Source organism: Apodemus sylvaticus, chromosome 21 (assembly GCF_947179515.1).
Source record: "Apodemus sylvaticus chromosome 21, mApoSyl1.1, whole genome shotgun sequence".
NCBI classification, from domain to species: Eukaryota; Metazoa; Chordata; class Mammalia; order Rodentia; family Muridae; genus Apodemus; species Apodemus sylvaticus.
The window spans coordinates 50,212,539-50,230,955 of NC_067492.1; the positions used below are offsets into that span (position 1 = coordinate 50,212,539).

Below are 18,417 nucleotides of genomic sequence, written 5' to 3' on the forward strand. Positions count from 1 at the left end.
GAGGATACTCTGAGTGGTTCCAGAAACATCTCTTTGCAACATGACACACTGGTCCATACTATGAAGGAGTTAATGTGGCATTGCCAAATTGTCTTGAACGATCCACAAAACAACTTCCTGTTTAAATTAGCAAATACTTTTTGTGCTGACTTACATACCATATAACCGAGTAAGGGACGCGAGTGTGTGAGTGTCCTTACATACACTTATGTTTTGGCATTTCTGAGTGTGGGTTATATATCCTTCCATTAACAGAGAGCTCGGTGTTGCCTGCCTGGCAGGGAAGAACTCGGGAAGACTTGTTGTTCTTTTAATTTACTTAAATGAAAATGAGCTGAGGAGTTGAAGTGATGTAGAAACTTGGATTTCATGGAGACAGTAGAAGCCTTTCCATGACATCACCAGGAACAAACCATGAATAAACCCTTACAGAACTCAGTATGTCAATCTTAAAGGAGAGCACACAAACTTGATTGAAATTTTTGAGTAAAATTTCTAGTCAAGCAGTTACAAAAATTCTTGCCAGCAAAATGAAGCACACAAGGAAGCTCTTGTTCATCTTCAGTTATTAATGAACAGTTTCCCCACCCCCATAGTGAGTCACTAAGGCTCAAAAGGTGACATTTTCTTCTTAACAATAGTGCAGCTCAGGGAGGTACCTAAGTTACTGAAACGTCCGGTTATTCCATTACTTTTTCCATTGACTGAAGTCTTGTTCTCCTTGAGGGTCTTTCAAACATTGGAGAACTCTTGATTAGCGGTCTGTAGAAGGATGGGGTTGAGGGAGGTTACAAAACAGTTATACAAGACACAGTTATACTTAAACCAACACGAAATTGCACCAAATATATATCTGGATTCTACACTCTTGGAGTAGTCTTTGAATATAAGTGTTGTAAAATACCTTTCATTTAGCTCTACTTGAGGATTTCCATTTGATTGTTTTAGAAAGGCACAGATTTTTTTTTCCTTTAGAAAATTTATTCTAGAAATCTCTGGTGAGAAACAAGCACACTTCTGCTGTTCCTCTGTTCTCCAGACGAGAGACTCACAGGAGGGCAGAGTCAGAGCCTAGTGCCAAGGCAGTAATGGAATGAGTTGATTTAGATACACATGTTCAAACTGAAGGCAGGCTGTCAAGTCTGTGAGGCCAATCCTAGGAATAATGTTTTCTTGTTCATGAAGAGCCTGCTCAGAAGCTTCCTATGTTTGCTACCACAAGACAGTCTTCCAGATATTCCCAGTGTACCATGGGCTGGAGGGGTCACAGGAGGACGCTGCAGTGGCACCCGACTCAGTTCGCTCACTCTAATTCCCCAGCAAGCCCCAGTCACAGTCAAGTGCCCCAAAGCCACAGTCCTCTGCCTTGCCCGTTCCTGCGGATGCCGGGTTCTTACAGAGGCCACGGAGTCATCCTGGCCTCGACTTCACCTTCAGCATCACTTATGAACAGTATTACATAAAGCAACCAGCCACCGGACGGAGCCAGGGACGCCAGTGGAGGAGTTAGGGGAAGGATGAAGGAGCTGAAGGGGCCTCATCTGGCATCAGTGGGAGGGGAGGCCCTTGGTCCTGTGAAGGCTCGATGCCTCAGTGTAGAGGAATGCTGTGGCAGTGAGGAGGGGAGGGAGTGGGTGGGTGGGTGCGTGGGGGAGCACCCTCATAGAAGCAGGGGGACGGGGGATGGGATACGCGGTTTCCAGAGGGGAAACCAGGAAAGGGGATAACATTTGAAATGTAAACAAGTAAAATTAAAAAAAAGAGCTAAAGCATTTTTTTCAGACAGTTTTGTGTACCAACTTAGCACCTGCTTAAGGAAGAGGGAGCCCAGACTGGGTGCAAGGAGGTCGCTTAGGAATGAAGTCTAAAGTGCTCATAACACCTAACAGGCATTCACACACCTTGTAGGCTCCCTTCCATAGCCCAGGCTATCTACCATAGCCCAGGACTGGACCACAGTCTTCCTTCCTCTAATCCACAGCCTCCTGTGTGCTGGGAAAAGAAGGGAAACTTTCACAAGGTTTTATAGCTAAGGAAGGAGTGAGGTGTAAGTTTGGAAGCTGGCTGTCTCCACAGCTGGAGCATCATATCCAAACTATGGATATGATGTCCTACATATTTTACATACATAATACATACATATTGTGGGGTCTCCTACATCCATCACCTTGCAGGTTGGGAACTAAGAAGTAACTAGGAGAGACTCTTTTTAAGTTACAAGCAATTTTCATATTGAAAAATAAAATCAGGCTTATAAAAGTAGCACTGACACACACAGGTAGTTTTCTACCCCGTGACTCTGAAAGACAGAATCTACTAATCCATTTCTGTTTACCACATGCAAAAGACAATACAGACATGGACACCAACCTGCTCAATAGAACTCAAAGGCACGCCGTTGTCATCACCCTCAGGAGGTTGTATGTCAACTGAACTTTTCTAGAAATAAAAGACAAACAAAACAAAACAAAACAAAACAAAAAAACCCGATCACCACCAATTTTTTAAGTTAAAGATATCCTGAAAGTAAAAATGTCTCAAAAAACCCATTTTTTTCTAAAGTCCTTTACTTTTGGTTGGACGTTGTGCAGTTTAATCATATTGGGAAAGTCATAGATACATATGGACACTGATTTAAATTCTATTTGTATTTGTTGCCACTAGGTAGTCCAGGCTATTTTAGAACCTTCTCTGTAGACCAGGCTGGCCTCAGACTTACAGAGATTCATCTGCCTCTGCCTCCCAAGTGCTGGGATTAAATGAGTGTGCCACCAAGTCCAGCTCATTGATTTAAATTTATATCTGCATTCCTAAATAGTATTTTGATTCAACAGGGGTCATATTATCCTATAGATTGACTTTTCCACATTCTCTGCTATAACAAGTACTGAAAATAGAAATAAAAATTAAAAACGATTGAAGTATGATTCCTGAGTCATGTTGACCATGTATACCAAATTCTTTTGTATACAAAGACTCTATTCTATGAGTTTTTTCCAACTGGAAATTTCAGGGTTTGAATATCAGCTAAGAGAGAGTTTCATTTTCACACCTTTTTTTTCAGAAAGTAATTTTTCTACAATGTGTAGACTTCAGACAAAGGACTCATCTCATACCCAGGATATCTCATACCACAGACAAGCACCCATAAATTAATATACAACTTAATTATTAATAGAGAGTGAAATGAGTAACCTTGACTGAAAAAGTATTACTAAGGAAGGCACATTTATACTGATAATGAGAACCAGTGATAGAACTGACTGTGGGAATTGTTGGTAGGAAGTACATAGCGATGCAAGCAAAGAAACTAGAATTCCTGTCATTTTTACCGTGATTGCCCTGCTACTGCAGTGTGGCTGCCACTCTAACTGTATCAAATAATACAGATAGGCCATGGTCATGGTTGTGGTGGAGCAGTGAGAGAGAGAGAGGGAGGGGAAGGAGGAAGGAGGGGGAGGGGAGGGGAAAGCAGGGAGGGAGGGAGAGGGAGAGGGACGGAGGGGGAGGGGGAGAGGTGAAGGGGGATGTGGAGGGGGATGGGCAGGAGGAGGGGGAGAGAATGGAAGATGCAAAGTGCACAGTAGTCACCTCCTGTGACTTGCTGCTCAGGATCTAGGACCTAGCATTACAGATCCAATGGCAGCATCAGGAATGCACACACAGGTTTTGGGTCTTAAATGTCTTAGGTAGACATTTATGTGCTTTAGAAAGCTGTGTAGTATGTATTTAACAAATTATAGAAATGACCCCTGAAAGTATAGTCTTATAATATGTATTTTAAAATAGCTTTGATGATTAAAAACTCACATGGTGAAAAATCATGGATGGATTTTTAATAATTTATTTCAGAGACAGTGGGACTAGAAATAAGAGGAGGTGTGGCTAGAAAGACTGTTCAGTGATTTGGATCAGCCACTGCTCTTGCGAAGGACCAAGGTTCAGATTCCAGCACCCATACTGGACTGATGGCAACCAGTTCTAGGGGACTTGATGACTTACAGCCTCTGGAGGCAACTGCATAAACACGGTACACATGAACTCGTTCACACACATGCACAAACTCAAGTAAACGCATACATAACTCATATCAAACACACACACATGTGCACATGAACACAATTAAAATATAAATCTTAAAAAGGAAATAAGTAAAAGTTTTAAATGTATCTAAGTATGACATATTGTTTGAGATATTTTATACACAAATTAAACTAGAAATCTGACTGGCTCATCTCTAGCCATCAAAATATTTTAAACCATATTAGTCAAGAACTTTGTGGAACCTTACATTGGAGACATGGAGAACAAAGTAATATGCAAGAGTCACCTTAAATTTGGCAAACGCAAAAACAGTTCAGTGGAGGATTCTGGGTCTTTATGTGTCCCGTTTAAAAGGGGGGGGGGGTATAAGATTCTCTTTCTTTTTGTGTTCAATTATACGCAGAAGAGTATGCCACCCAACCTTGTTCACATTGGTACTTGAAATGGAGCACTGAACACTTACCTTTGTCACTCGGCTGATCAAGCAAGAGATGAGAAGGATAATTCCGATGACTGCGGCCATAATGCCCAAAATGATGAGTATTGCCACTGTGGGAGACAAAAAGCAAAGAAAGGACAAAATCAATTGTGTCATTTGAAAAACAGAAGAGGGTGATATACCCTTACCTGTTTATAGAAAATGCATTCATACTTCATAATTTTGTGCACATTTAATCGTTAAATAGGTTGGATTTTGACAGTAACTTTGTGGGAATCTGGAACTTTCTGTTGCTTAGTCACACAGTGAGTTAGCATCTGACCAGGACCTCAGACTTCTGAGGTCAAAGTTCAGTGTTCTTTTCAGGCATAACACAGACAAGTGTTGGTGGGTATTCTGCATTGGTGGGGAACTCCACAAACTCTTTGAGGGTTTGAACATTACTAGAGAAGACAATGTTTAATGTAGCAAATGGTATGAAATGGATCATAGAATCACAGGATTGGAAGAGAAGTTACGTAAACACCTTATGAATGAGTAAATTAAGTCTAATGATGCTCAGTTAAAAAATCAGCAACAGCTAAAAGCAGCATGTTCTAAGCGTTTACGGCACATTTCCCGTACACTCGCTCATAAAATGATGAATACAAAGTTGCAAACTTTGGCATATTGAGAATAAAGCTGTTTAAAATAAGTAAGTTGAAGGGACTTCCTATTTATAGAGTATTTATATTGCAGATCAACGAGGTAAACAGACCGAGGCTAGACATGCAAATAAAATGGCACAGTCATCTGGCAAACTTAAGTCTTTAAAACAGATTATTGACTTTAAAAGCAAAAGTAGCTTTTAGGGGGCTGGAGAGATGGCTCAGCGGTTAAGAGCACTGACTGCTTTTCCAAAGATCCTGAGTTCAATTCCCAGCAAGCACATGGTGGCTCACAGCCATCTGTAATGGGATCCGATGCCCTCTTCCGGTGTGTCTGAAAACAGCTACATGCTGGGCAGTGGTGGCTCACGCCTTTAATCTCAGCACTTGGGAGGCAGAGGCAAGTGGATTTCTGAGCTCGAGGCCAGCCTGGTCTACAGAGTGAGTTTCAGGACAGAGCCAGGGCTCTACTGAGAACCCCTGTCTCAAAAAACCAAAACCAAAACCAAAACCAAAACCAAACCAAACCAAACCAAAAAAAAAAAAAAAAAAAAAAAAGGAAAACAGCTGCAGTGTATTTATACAATAAATAAATCTTAAAAAAGGAAACTTTTAAAGGTGTAGTGTCCCTATCCACGTGTGCGTTGTGCAGCCTTGTCCACCAATCAGATGTTTCTTGTGAGATTGTGGTGAAGCTCTACAATCTATCTTTTCTCCTGCATGAAATGTGAACACTGGCCAAGCAGTAGGGGAGACTCAAAAGCTGCAGGGAAATGAAATGGCACACAGAGGAGCCCGCAGCAGTTCCAAGGGCAGCAGGCATGGTGCTAGTTATGATGGCGATTTTAAAGACGTGGTTGAAGGTGGATCAGGACTTAGACAGGAATGGTCTCTCTGTATTTTTGATATTATGCCAATTACCGGAAAAAGGAAGACTCCATTTTTTGTTTGTTTGCTTGTTTGTTTTTTAATAAATGAAGAGACATTATCTCAAATGTCTATAGTTGATTTTAAAAATTACAAAAATATAATTTAGGAGAAAAATATCAAATTATACATTTCTACATCCGAGGTTAAAAAACGTTTTTCCTTCAAAATCAGGAACATCTGCTTTTGTTACTAACGTGAATGACACATATCCTCTTTTTAACATGAACCTTTGGCAATTGTTACATATTTGAAACTAAAACCCTACAACTTAAAACTGAGATGGCCGACATTTCACTAACACATACCAACATACCTGGCTCAGAAAATTGGTGTTGAAGTGGTGACGCTATTTCTGAAAAAAATCAAGTTTTCAAAGTGAGTTAGAATAAGTAGGGTGTGCCTTTGCAACAAAACAAAACAAAACAAAAACCATTTGTTAAGTAGAGGGTTTTGCCTTTTCTTTTTGAGATTGCAACTTAATTACATTTCTCCCTTCCATTTCTTCTCTTTGAAATCTCCCACGGACCCCCTCCCCACTGCCTTCAAATTTATGGTCTTGTTTTTTTTTTAAAAAACTGTTATTGCATGCCCCTATGTCTATGTATATATGTATATATTCCTAAATATAACTTGTTCAGTCCGTATGATGCTAACTGTATGTTTGTTTTCAGAGAACTATAGGCAATGAAGGAATGTTGGCAGTGGGAGGAATTGCCTTCTCCAGGGAAGAACACGCCAACTTGGCTGTCCAGTGCCAAAGCATTTCTTTTTCTTGACCATTGTTTTGGGAGTGAGCAGCCCTTCATGTGTTTGTTTGGATAAGTGTTTGAATGCTTGCTTCTCGGTGGTGGTACTTTTTGATGAGTATATAGGGAGGCCATCCTAGCTGGAGGGAGTTCAGTGCTGGTGACAGGCTTTGCCAGTCACAGCCTTGTGTCACGTCCTAATGACTCACTCTGCTTTGTATTTGTAGTTGTGGATGTGATATCTCTATGCCTCTCACTGCATGGACTCTCCCCTGGAATAATTGTTACATATGACATGGTATCACACAACCAAGAAGTTGAATGTATTTTGCCACTTTCCGGGACTGAAAATTCTGGAAGGTGGCAAAATATATCCAAAAAAATTAAAGGTTCATCAAAGCTTGTCTCTTCATTATTTGGTGCTGAGCATGTTGGCCTTGGCTTCAATTAGGGGATGCCTACCACTTATGTGAGTTCTTAAACACATGATTCAATTTCTCTGTGCTTTACAGTTTTTTTTTTTATTTTCAGAGAAAATAAGAATTATAACTTTTATGTCTCTGAGTTGTTGTTAGACTCTATTAATTAATGCATGAAAATGAAAAGTTCCCTGTCCCCTAGGCAGCATAGAATATATGTCATGTAGCACTGTGTGCCCACACAGGGTCTAACTGTGTCCCAGTTGACATTGTCACATTGGCTTCATGCTGAGGTTGAGACTGCTAATCAGCACCATGAGTGTGATAATTAGTTCTACACACTTGGCCTAATTTTTCTTCCTTGGCTTTTGAAAGCTATTGCTTTCAGTCTTCTCAGGAGACCCTTCCCAATAATCCCATCTCACTTAGGATCCTGAAGCCTTGTTGAGTCTTTCTCAGGCTCTACTGTAAATCTGTAGTACTTTCCCTAAACCCCACCCACAGCAGAGCATCAACTTTCTTACTTTGAACCAGGTTTTGTGAAATTGTGTTCTTCAGTCTAGAAAACTAGACAAGGGGGAGGTTGGAAGTGGGAAGGGAGGGAGAGAGATCACATAAGCAAATGTCCTACAGGCCTGCCCCTTATCTCAACACCCAATTTGGCTTACGGGCTATCATTTTTCAGGCACTGGGGTCTGTGTGGCACTGGGCCTGCTCTCTTACCTACCTCTATTTAATCTGTGGAGAAACACTGTGGGGCAAGTGTGACTGGCTTCCTTTTAAGATTAATGGCATGGAGGTCCCACTAGGCAGTTCATTCGAGGTCTGTAGGAGAACAGGGTCACCTCAGGTGAGCTCCTTTGGTTTACTCCAAACTCTATGGCTTTTTGGTTCACTCCCTTAATTTTTCACCCCACTCCCCATTTTATGGTCACATTTATCATTTAGGCATGTTCGTAGTTTTGTTGTTGCTGTTGTTTTGTTTTGTTTTTGATTCACAGTAATTTCTCTGATTCAGTGCTATTTCTATGCACTATTCCAAATCAAGAGTCCTGCACAGCAGGAACCTGTCCACTTAGCTTGCATTTCTCAGTGTTGGTCAGTTTCCCTACAGTCACCAGGTCACCAGTCAGATCTCATCTGCATCACAACACAGACTCTAGGGCAACTGATGAAAGCATAACAAACCTGGACCACGTGGTGAGATAGAGGGGCCTCTGGACGGAACAGTCACTTCAGTAGGGGCCATGGGATGGGGTGTGACACCATCTGTGCAAAACAGAAATTGAGAGAAGGAATAAACATGGGGTGACTGGATGCATCAGCAAGAACTCAGCAGAAGCCAATTTTACGCAACCCCTGTCAGCCCCAGCTTCAGATGTCCTCACGGCAGAGGCACAGAGTCAGACAGCGTGAATGTATTTCACCAGACTTGGACTGCATGGAGGTTTCGGTACAGAATAATAATATCACAGATGTGCTAGAATTCTAGACATCATTACAATTTGTGGACACTACAGGTGTCCACGTAGTTCCATCATAGTTCAGGAGAGGAAAGGGATGGAATGGAGGCACAGGCTACAGGGATAGGCGGGTACCACACAGTGTGGACTTTATCCTACATTACAGTCTCACTGGATAAAAACCACTATCAACAGCATGCAGAAGTAGGTGGATAAAAAGCACGACCAGAGAGCTGCGCGAGGGAACCCATCCTTGTAGCCAAGAATGTTTTGGATAAGCAGTCCTCTTACCAACAAGCTGTCCCTCCTTACGGGGAGTCCTTATCACTGACTAACACTGCCTTTAGTGAAGACCTGTCAATTTAGTTTGTTCTTGTGTAAAAGCAGGCAGACGGTGGTAAGAAAGTGTAAGGAGGGGATATGTCTGTGCTCTGGTCAGGACAGATGGACAGAAAGGGCTCACAGGACATTCACATGCCACTGCCGAATGTCCTTTTCTTGTTGTCTTAAACACATAAAACAATAAAGGCCGCTCTGAAGTTGCAGGTTGTTCACAGGCCACAGGCTATGTATAGTTCTCTGAACCATGTATTTCTCTAACGAGCCTCTTTGGCCCTGTTATCAGGGTTCTTAGATCCTCGGAGACAGTTCCATTACGCAATCAAGACATGCCTGCACTAGTGAGTCATGGTGTTCCAGTTATGTTTTGAGATGGCTCTGCCTAGCTGTCTCCTCTACGAACACTTCACTGCCACAGAACTGAGGGCATCGATAGCTCACTAGACACCACCTGAAGTTTATTCAAGACACATACAAGCCACTGGCCATTTGGTTCATGTATGACTTTATCTGTCTCATATATATTCCATTAAGACATAAGGATGGCAATGTAGCAATGAATAGGTTATATGGCTTTTCATATGTGAGAGAAAATAAATGGGAATATACCCTATGCGTCCAACATATTGTACATTTATTTATTTATTTATTTATTTATTTATTTATTTATTTATTTATTTATTTATTTATTTATACGTGTGTATGTGGGGGGGCATGCAATGTACCACAGTGTGTGTGTATGTGTGATATTCAAAAGGCACACTATGTAGATTCTGGGGATCGAACTCTGGGTGTTAAGCTTGGTAGCAAACACTCATACTTGAAAAGGATGAGGAGGGCCATCTTCACAAAAGACACCTTACAAAATGATGCTTATGTAAATATAGCTCCTAACCACTGAACATGGGCTGGGAATAACCGGGTGAAACCTGACAAAAATGTCATAGGAAATTTTAACAGGTTTCTTCAATTGTGACAGGTTGAGAAAAAATACATAGTCCACCTGACTTGCAACCACAGATGATTGCGTTTACTTCTGATTTACCCGTAAATAAATGAGCATGTGCTTTGTCATTATGCCAGCTCTCTTTTCCTTGCAAAACAGGAGCACTGTTTCGTTGCCTGACAGAAGGATTTTGAGATCTGCATCCAAAAGATTAGCTCAGGAAGGAAGACAAAAGGTGAACTTGTACAGTAATTTTTTTTTTCTGGTAAGCTACAAATCTTAGCATCACCATCCATTGTCCAGGTGACCTCAAATAGGTCACTGTATTAGTCTTGTTTTGTATATTAATTTAACTTTTTTATTTTGAGTATTGAATATAATCATGACGTGACTGGCCACATCAAAGAGTTGCTCTGAGATTAAAATATATAATCCACGTTACAAAAGGGTAAAATGTTAACAGTGTTGTCTTATGGGTTTAGAGGCAGCTTACAGCTGTCCTCACAAGGAAGACAACCAACCTTCACTAAAGGCTTCAGCTAATGGGAAAAAGAAAGCAGAACACATTCACATCGTAAGAGGAAGGAGGACTCAAGCCTGGAATAAGGTTGGGTGTGAGAAAGAAAACCATCACAAAAACCAGTGCATTGAGCTCATTGGCTGTGGTAGAAATACTTAAATGCAAATAACTCCAACCAAGCGCACTTTGGCCAGTTGTCTCTGCATCTTTCATCACTGTATAATGAGATTGTGGATAGTGTATACATCATATCAATGTTAATCACATTAAATAAGTGTGTGCATTCAGTGTTTTAACAATAGGAAACCAGTCTTGAAATACCCACGGAATTAAGAGATCCAAACAGCCCAAACAGTGCTCAAGCATGCAGGCTGAAGATTCAAACCCTAAGTTCAAAACTCATGACAGAAACAAACAAATGGACAAACAAAATAAAAACAGAAACACAAAGAAAAGTTGTAGTGTTTAGAGTGTGCTGTTGCCCTAGTGGACAGACATAAAGGCCAGTGGCATAAGATTTAGATCCAGAAGGAAAAGTCATATTTTTCAATAACTTGGATATGCACACTGCAAAGGCTAAAGTATGTTTTCTTCATATCAGAAAGAAAATTAGTAGTTACTGTGGTGCTACGGGCATGGGAGTAGGGAGAGACTGATAATGGGTCTGAATGCTTTTTGGAATAATGAAATATTCTGAAGCCATACACAGCACTATGGGCGGAGCAAACACTTCAGGTGGGAAAATGGTGAACGCTATCTCAGGCACATTTCATGCTGATAAAAAAATGAAGTGACTGTTTATTTGGGGGATGTGGTAGGACATTGGTTAAGTGTGAGGATACTGTATTGAAACTGTCTAGATTTGCATTCCAATGTCTCTGCTCACTGGCTTCAGGTAAGTTTTCAAAACATTTTAAACTCCCGGTTTGATTTTCATCTGCAAATGGAATACTGACTGCACAGAACTGGTAGAAAAATTAAGTAGGGCTTGGGTCAGGATTCAGTAAAAGCTCCTTACAAAGTCTCAGTTTCTTGGAACAAATGTGCAGTGTTTAAATACACACCATAACCCTGTTGAACAAAAAAAACCAATAGAAGGCAATTCTCTTTGGAGATAGTTTCTGTGAAGTAGGATGCCTGCCTTTGTAGCCTTGGATAGAGAGTGCCAACGGGTTGGTAATAGCACAGAGCATGTATGATTGCTACCTGCATGGAAACCACTTGGAAATATTGACAAAGTGATGCTAAGGACTACTAGCATCACTACTACTAGCACTATTTCACGAAGATTTTACTTTACACCCTTACTGGAAGAAAGAGAGCAAAGCCCCCTTTATTTATTTCCACACACACTACCAAGCGCTAAATTCTTCTTTCTTGAGTTGAGTGGGTTGGTTTCCTGAATTCTGTCAAGTTCATTGCTTAAATTGGCCAGTGCCGTTATTCTATACAACTTAGAGGAAGTTCAGGCCAGCTGCTGAACTTGAGCCCGATCTAAAACGTGTCAGGACATGTCTGAAGGGGAGATAAAGGCCAGATCTCCTCTTGAAGACTTCTGCTGAGGTTCACATGGGCAAGGAAACTGAGCGGAAGCTAGGCGATACTTGGGGTGAGGGACATTCACGGCTATGAATTCGGCATTGGCCAAAACACCAATCACCTCATTGTGTCATGTAGCAGCCTTCAAACAGAGGGGTGGCCTGAGGTTTTATTTTCAGCCACTTTTTGGGTACTTTTAGTTACAGAAGGTGAGGCAGTTAGGGACTTGAGAATGAGTTCATATCTCACACTAGAGGCAAACCCACTGAAAAGCTAAGAGGAGAAACTGCCACCAAGCCCTGTTTGATGTGTCTACCGTGACTTCTAGCTCATTCCTCTGCTGTGTCCTCTGAGAGTCAGCTTCAGCTGGTCTCTAAGCTGGTTTTATTGACCTCAGCACAGTGAGCAGCACTGTGCGTCTTCCTCTGCTGTACTACAAGCTCCACTCGACACAGGCGTCCTGAGAAGCAGGGGTTCTGTTTGCTCATTTTGATTGTTTTCAAGCCCTTTAAATATTTCTTCACTGCACAATGTGACTGAGTCTCTTTGAAGAAAAATTTCTGCTTAGTAAAAACGCACAGCGACAGAAGTTCAGGAGCCCATTCCAGAGGCGGCCATGGGAATGTCTGTTTGATTTTTTTTTTTAATGTCAGTTCATTGACCCCAGAAGACATCGCATATACATCTTACTAAGGATTCAGATAAAATACTAATGGTTACAAACCCATTATGCAAAAACCACAGAACCTACCTGGTACTGACATTGTTGCTGAATGCTGATGTGAGTAACCTACAGTTGAAGCCACCACAGGTATGGGCGCATGAGAAGTATCTGTACAGAAAAGAGGGAAATTAGTTAAAATGAGCCTCCCACAGCCATTACATATGGAAATAATTAATGTAAAACATAGGTCCTACCTGATCCTGACAATGATGGTGAATGCTCTTCTTGATAATGTCCAGTTGAAGGTATATGGAGGGTGGTTGTACGAAAATTGTCTGTAAAGAAAAAGCAGGAAACCTATTCTAAATGTGCTTCCTGCAGCCTGCAGAGTGGCATCAGATTTGTCAACTATTTGTCTGGCAGAAGGTTACTATGCAGAACACTCCTCAAAACACAGGGCAATCCTTTACCATAAAGAAAGGATGTGAAAAGATACTTCCTGTAAATGTAGAAGAGGTCACAGGTGTGTGGAGGGATGCTACTCACCACCAGGGAATTGCTGTCTCACTCCAGTTGGAGTAGCTATTTTTAAAAGATTTATTTTTGTTTTATGGGTAGGAGTGTTTTGCTGGATGTGTGTATGTGCACCTTGTGTGTGCACCTTGTGCGTGCCTGGTGCTGGTGACATCGCGAAGAGGCATCAGATGCTTTAAGACTGGAGCTACAGACAGTTGTGAGCTACCCTGTAGGTGCTGGGAACAGAACTCAAGGGCAACCAGGACTCTAAGACATAAAACTATCCTGCCAGCTGTTTCCTTTGAGACAGGTCCTGCTATGTAGACCAGACACACAGGGATCCACCTGCCTGAGTGCTGGGACCAGAGCATGCTCCCCAGCTGGGGTGTGAACTACAGCAGTCACTGTGATACCATTGTGGAGCCTCCAAACATATTACACAGCCATTCTATCAGTGGTTATATATTGAAAGGACATGGAATCACCACACCAAAGACACCCAATATCCACACGTCCTGCTGATCGCAGCCCTAGTCATGAGGACTGAGATATGGAGGCAGATGATACACAGACATCATGGAGTGCTATTCAGTCACGTGCCCGGCTTTGTTTTCTGTCACAGCTACCATAGCAGACACCTATTTTAATGGTACATATCAATACTTTTTATGAAGATAAGTCTTATACTTAACATGCGATAACTCTTATACTTAATCTACAACAAACAGATGTACCTGTGTAAGGTGCTGGGATGAGCACATTGTGTTGTGTTAATACTTAGCTCAGCCCTTATGCTGTTACTACGAGGTCAGTACCAGCAGTGCCTGCATTTTACAGATGAGGCCAAGATAGGGCCAATGATTTGCCCTATCACAGGTATACCAGTCTTTTAGATTTGAACTCACTTCTACCACTCCTTGTCCCCCGCCCCCCTTGTTCTTAACCCTTGAGTCATCCCATCTGCCAGGGAGTCTGGATCTCACCCTGTATCCTACAGAAAGCTCAGCAGTTCTCTGCAGCCTACTCAGGTCGTAGCTATGCCTGTGGATGAAATACACTTCACCCAGCTGCCTGGGCCCTTGTGTGTCTAACACAGAATCACTGTGCTTGAGAGAACATCGCTTAAAATAGCCTGAGAAGGAGGCCAAACGTAAAGCTACTTTAAAATACATGGGATTTATTTTAATAAAATATTACTTCAGATTCAGCCCAGCCAGAGAGCACCTAAACCAATTAAAAGGTGTTTGTTTGCTTAGGGTTTTTGTTGTTGTTTTCTTAGTAACAGTAGTGACAGTTCCACAAAGAGAAACCTCTCACAGTTTCATGCTCACTGAGTGTTCTGTCTCCTCTCAGCAGGAGAAACTGGTTATACTAGTTTTGAAAAAGAAAGGGCATAAATCAACCCTAACCTTCACTACTAACCTTAGCTTAGAAATAAGTCTCTTCATAGCCCACACAAGCTAACATGTTTATTTATAGAAAGATATTACTTATACTTGATACAATTATTTTAATGCTATCTAGTCTGGGAATCAAAGGCATTTCTCTGACTGGGGAACTGCTATTCAGGCACAAATGGTGGTGGGCTGCCCTATGCCACTCACGTCCTTAGCTGAATTCTAATAAAACTCACCCGCCAGACTGAAATTTAATATACCACTCAGTCATTGGTTCAGTTAAGTAAGAAAACCACCACTGGGACAATTTGTAGTTCAAATAAGTGCATTGAGAATAAAATATCATCAAGGTGAAAATATTCACTCACCTGTTGTTGTCTCGGCGACTGTGCTCCCATTCATACTGGGAGTGTCTGTTAGCCTTACCCGGCTGACCGCCTCGCTGCTATCTCTCAGGCCCACCTTTCCCTGGCCTCTATCCGTTGATACACACTGGCTGGCATTTAAACGATGCAAAATTATTTAGTGTCTGTTAATAAAGATAACTAGAGGTCTGCATAACTGAGAGGACCAGAGTGTAATTAAAATCTTTGTTCCAAAGAATTGCCTGCTGTGTTCAGTTGACTTCATGTAAATGAAGTGAGCACCAGGAGGTAGCAGTGGGGACCGCTCAGCTGGACACAGAGACAGACTGCAGAGGTCAGGGCAGGCGCTAGACTTGGAGAATAGGAATGTTTCTAATGCGGAGGTCCCTGTGATGTGTTAAGAAAGTAGCTTCTTCTTGAAATCCTCTGAGCACAGTCTGAGGGAAAGGCCATCCAGAGACTACTCCTCCTAGGGATCCATCCCATATACACTTACAAAACCCAGACACTATTATTGATGCCCACAAGTGCTTGCTGGCCGGAACCAGATATAGTTGTCACCTGGGAAGCTCTGCTAGTGCATGACAAATACAGAGGGGGACACTCTCAGCCAGCCATTGAACTGAGCACAGGGTCCCTAATGGGGGAACTAGAGAAAGGACCCAAGGAGCTGAAGAGGTTTGCAGCGCCACAGGAGGAAAAACAATATGAGCCACCCAGTATTCCCAGAGCTCCCAGGGACAAAACCATCAACCAGAGAGTACACTTGGAGTTACCCATGTTTCCAGACGCATAGGCAGCAGAAGATTGCCTTGTTAGACACCAAAGGGAGGAGAGGCCCTTGGTCCTGGAAAGGCTCAAAGCTGCAGTGTAGAGGAATACCAGGACAGGGAAGTGGGAGAGGGTTGATTGGGGAACAGGGGGAGGGGACATGGCTTATGGGATTTTCAGGGCGGGGGTGGGGGGACCAGGAAAGGGACAACATTTGAAATGTAAATGAATATATATAATAAAAAAGGGGGGTGGGGGAAAGAGTGGCTTCTTGTGTACGAATTGAATGCATTGAGAGCTTTACTCAACGTTTGCCGAACTCTGAGGTTTGAAAAACTGTCAAGCTCGCGACAGCTCAAACACTAATGAAAGAAATGTGAGTCGGAGACTTATTCCAGGAAAACTGGAATTCGAATAGAACTGCAGTGTCCGTGTGGCTGCAAGAGCAGTTAGTGGGTTTCCTTTAAAACACTCGTACTCAGTGAGCGTGAGTCTATCCCCAAATAACAAAAGTGAACGCTAGAAAACAAAACCAGACTCCTGTGAGGCACAGGAAGGGAATGTGTGCAGCGCTGAGGCGGAGCAGGAAGCAGGACCACAGCAGAGACACAGGAGAGCAGCTTTGATTCGAAAGTCTTTGAAAATCAGCCCTTATTAAGCTTCGGGGCGGGAACTGACCACCAGCTAATACAGAGAGCTGCGGTTCTTTCTGGTGTCTTTGATGCGTCCTACTCTACGAATTAAAGAAATGCAAAACCTGGTGGCTTCTCAGGTTGGAAATCCGAGTGTGTGGAAATGGAGCCACGTGGCGACCTCTAGTGGCTGATGTGCGCAACTGGAGGAAATGTGACATCTTTCCTTCTTCCTCTCTAGTCTTCATTGTTCAGGAGTGTCATCAGATCGTACCCAGGACTTACATCCCGCAAATGTGTCAGGTAAACATAACTGTTTTTTGAGAATTTTGAGCCAGCGTCTGAAGATTAAAGCAAACGTGTTTGAGACCTACATTCAGTCGGACAGAGATCCCACCAGGTTGTTGGTTTTGTATGTGCTTGGCTACTTTTCTCTAAGCAGTACTGGCGAGCCACTGCAGCGCCGTGCAGAAACACGAGCTACGACGTTGGAGAGGAGGAAACCTGCTTGGACCACTGACCTCTGTCGGACACCTATCTTACTTGTTTTAGTCATTCACCTCTGCCTACCAATATCTGCCAGCTCCCTCTGCTTCAGATGATTCCTGCTGGTGGTTCCTGCTGAACTCACCAGCAGGGCGAGACTTTAATGTTTTTTTTTGTTGTTGTTGTTTTTCTCCATGGAGGGTCAAGGAAAGGGGGCAGACAAGTTGAGATGTGGGAGTTTGCACCTTGGCTCTGTGTTCCTATACCATGTCCAACCTGCTTGGTCAGTATGCTTGACCTACTTCCTAGTTTTATTTTCTTTACCCAAATGCTTTTTTAAATGTAAGGAAACACATGGTCATACACATATGACACTCAAAATGACTCAGTTAGAGGGGGAAGGGCGAATGACACTCTTTAGACTCGAGAGCCAAGGAATGGACAAGTTTGCAACATAGTCCTTGTTTCTTCCCCTAGGAAGCTGTTCGATTTCTTTAAAGATTAATTTATTTGTCTTTGTCCAAAAGAAGGCATATTTCGTTTAAACCAGGGTATTAAGAGGGAAAAGCAAGATTCGTTTTTGCTCCTTTGTGGTTTTGACAGGTTGCAACTCAGGCAAGCTCAACATTGTTATATAGCTGACTTTGAAGGGCTGATCTTTCTTCTCCTCCCACCTCCCAAGTGCTATGATTATAGGCGTGCGCCTCCCTGCCTGGCATAAATATCTTTATCTCCTTCAATTCACTTTTTGTTTGGTGCTGGGATAAACTCAGTCTGAAGCCTGCTGACAAGAGATGTAGAGAGGAGCTTCCTGCAGGCCCCCCTGTCTCTGCTTCTCACCTTCCTAACGCTGTGACCCTTCAATACAGTTCTTCATGGTGTGGTGATCCCCCAGCCACAAGATTATTTTATTGTTACTCAATAACTTGTTTTGCTACTGTATGATCTGATATGTGGGATATTGGCTACACAGTTGCTGAGGGGGTTGCCACCCACAGGTGGAGAACAACTGTTTTAATGCCTATGATATGTAAAGGTACTCTGAAGGCTACCAAAAGAGAAAACCAAACATTAACCCAACCAAAACACTCTAGGGCAATGGTGGTGCAAATCTTGTTGGAGTAACCAGCTAATGGCTGATTTGAGTTAAGGCCCATTCCATGAAGTGGAACCAGACACTTGACACCGCAGGCTAGATAGCCCAGAGACCCTAGGCAAAAAAAAAAATACTACTTGTCTGAAAAAAATTGTAACAATAAAATGACTCCAAAGAATATTCTGCTGTACACAGAGTGCCTTATTCAGCCACTGTAAGAGAGACTTCCTTCTGCAACATGTGGGAATAAATACAGAGACCTACAGCAAGACATTACACACACACACACACACACACACACACACACACAGAGAGAGAGAGAGAGAGAGAGAGAGAGACAGACAGACAGACAGACAGACAGACAGACAGAGAGACAGAGAGCAACATAATCTCTAAATGAGATGACTCCATCAAATCCTTCCCTTCAGAGCTCAGGGAACCTTGCAAAGGAGGAGGTA

At 42.4% G+C, this 18,417-nt stretch overlaps 1 protein-coding gene across 1 annotated transcript; it reads right to left on the reverse strand.

Annotated features, from left to right (window-relative positions):
• Positions 1–469: 469 nt before the first annotated feature.
• Positions 470–15,095, reverse strand: Gypa (glycophorin A (MNS blood group)). Its single transcript, XM_052166302.1, has 8 exons — positions 14,978–15,095; positions 12,951–13,031; positions 12,784–12,864; positions 8,414–8,494; positions 6,374–6,412; positions 4,508–4,593; positions 2,371–2,439; positions 470–762 (listed from the first exon to the last, which is right to left on the reverse strand). Exons 1-8 carry the CDS (start codon positions 15,009–15,011, stop codon positions 733–735), a joined length of 501 nt encoding a protein of 166 aa, XP_052022262.1. The 5' UTR covers positions 15,012–15,095; the 3' UTR covers positions 470–732.
• Positions 15,096–18,417: the final 3,322 nt, after the last annotated feature.

What these genes read in the sequence shown, in the direction of transcription:
- Gypa (XM_052166302.1), bottom strand. Translation starts at nt 15,011, where the DNA reads ATGAATGGGAGCACAGTCGCCGAGACAACAACAG. An exon ending in AGCAACAATGTCAGTACCAG is followed by an intron (nt 8,495 to 12,783) that starts GTAGGTTCTGTG and finishes TGTTTTGCACAG; the next exon opens with ATGGTGTCACACCCCATCCC. An exon ending in CTTTGAGTTCTATTGAGCAG is followed by an intron (nt 763 to 2,370) that starts GTTGGTGTCCAT and finishes ATCCTTCTACAG; the next exon opens with ACCGCTAATCAAGAGTTCTC.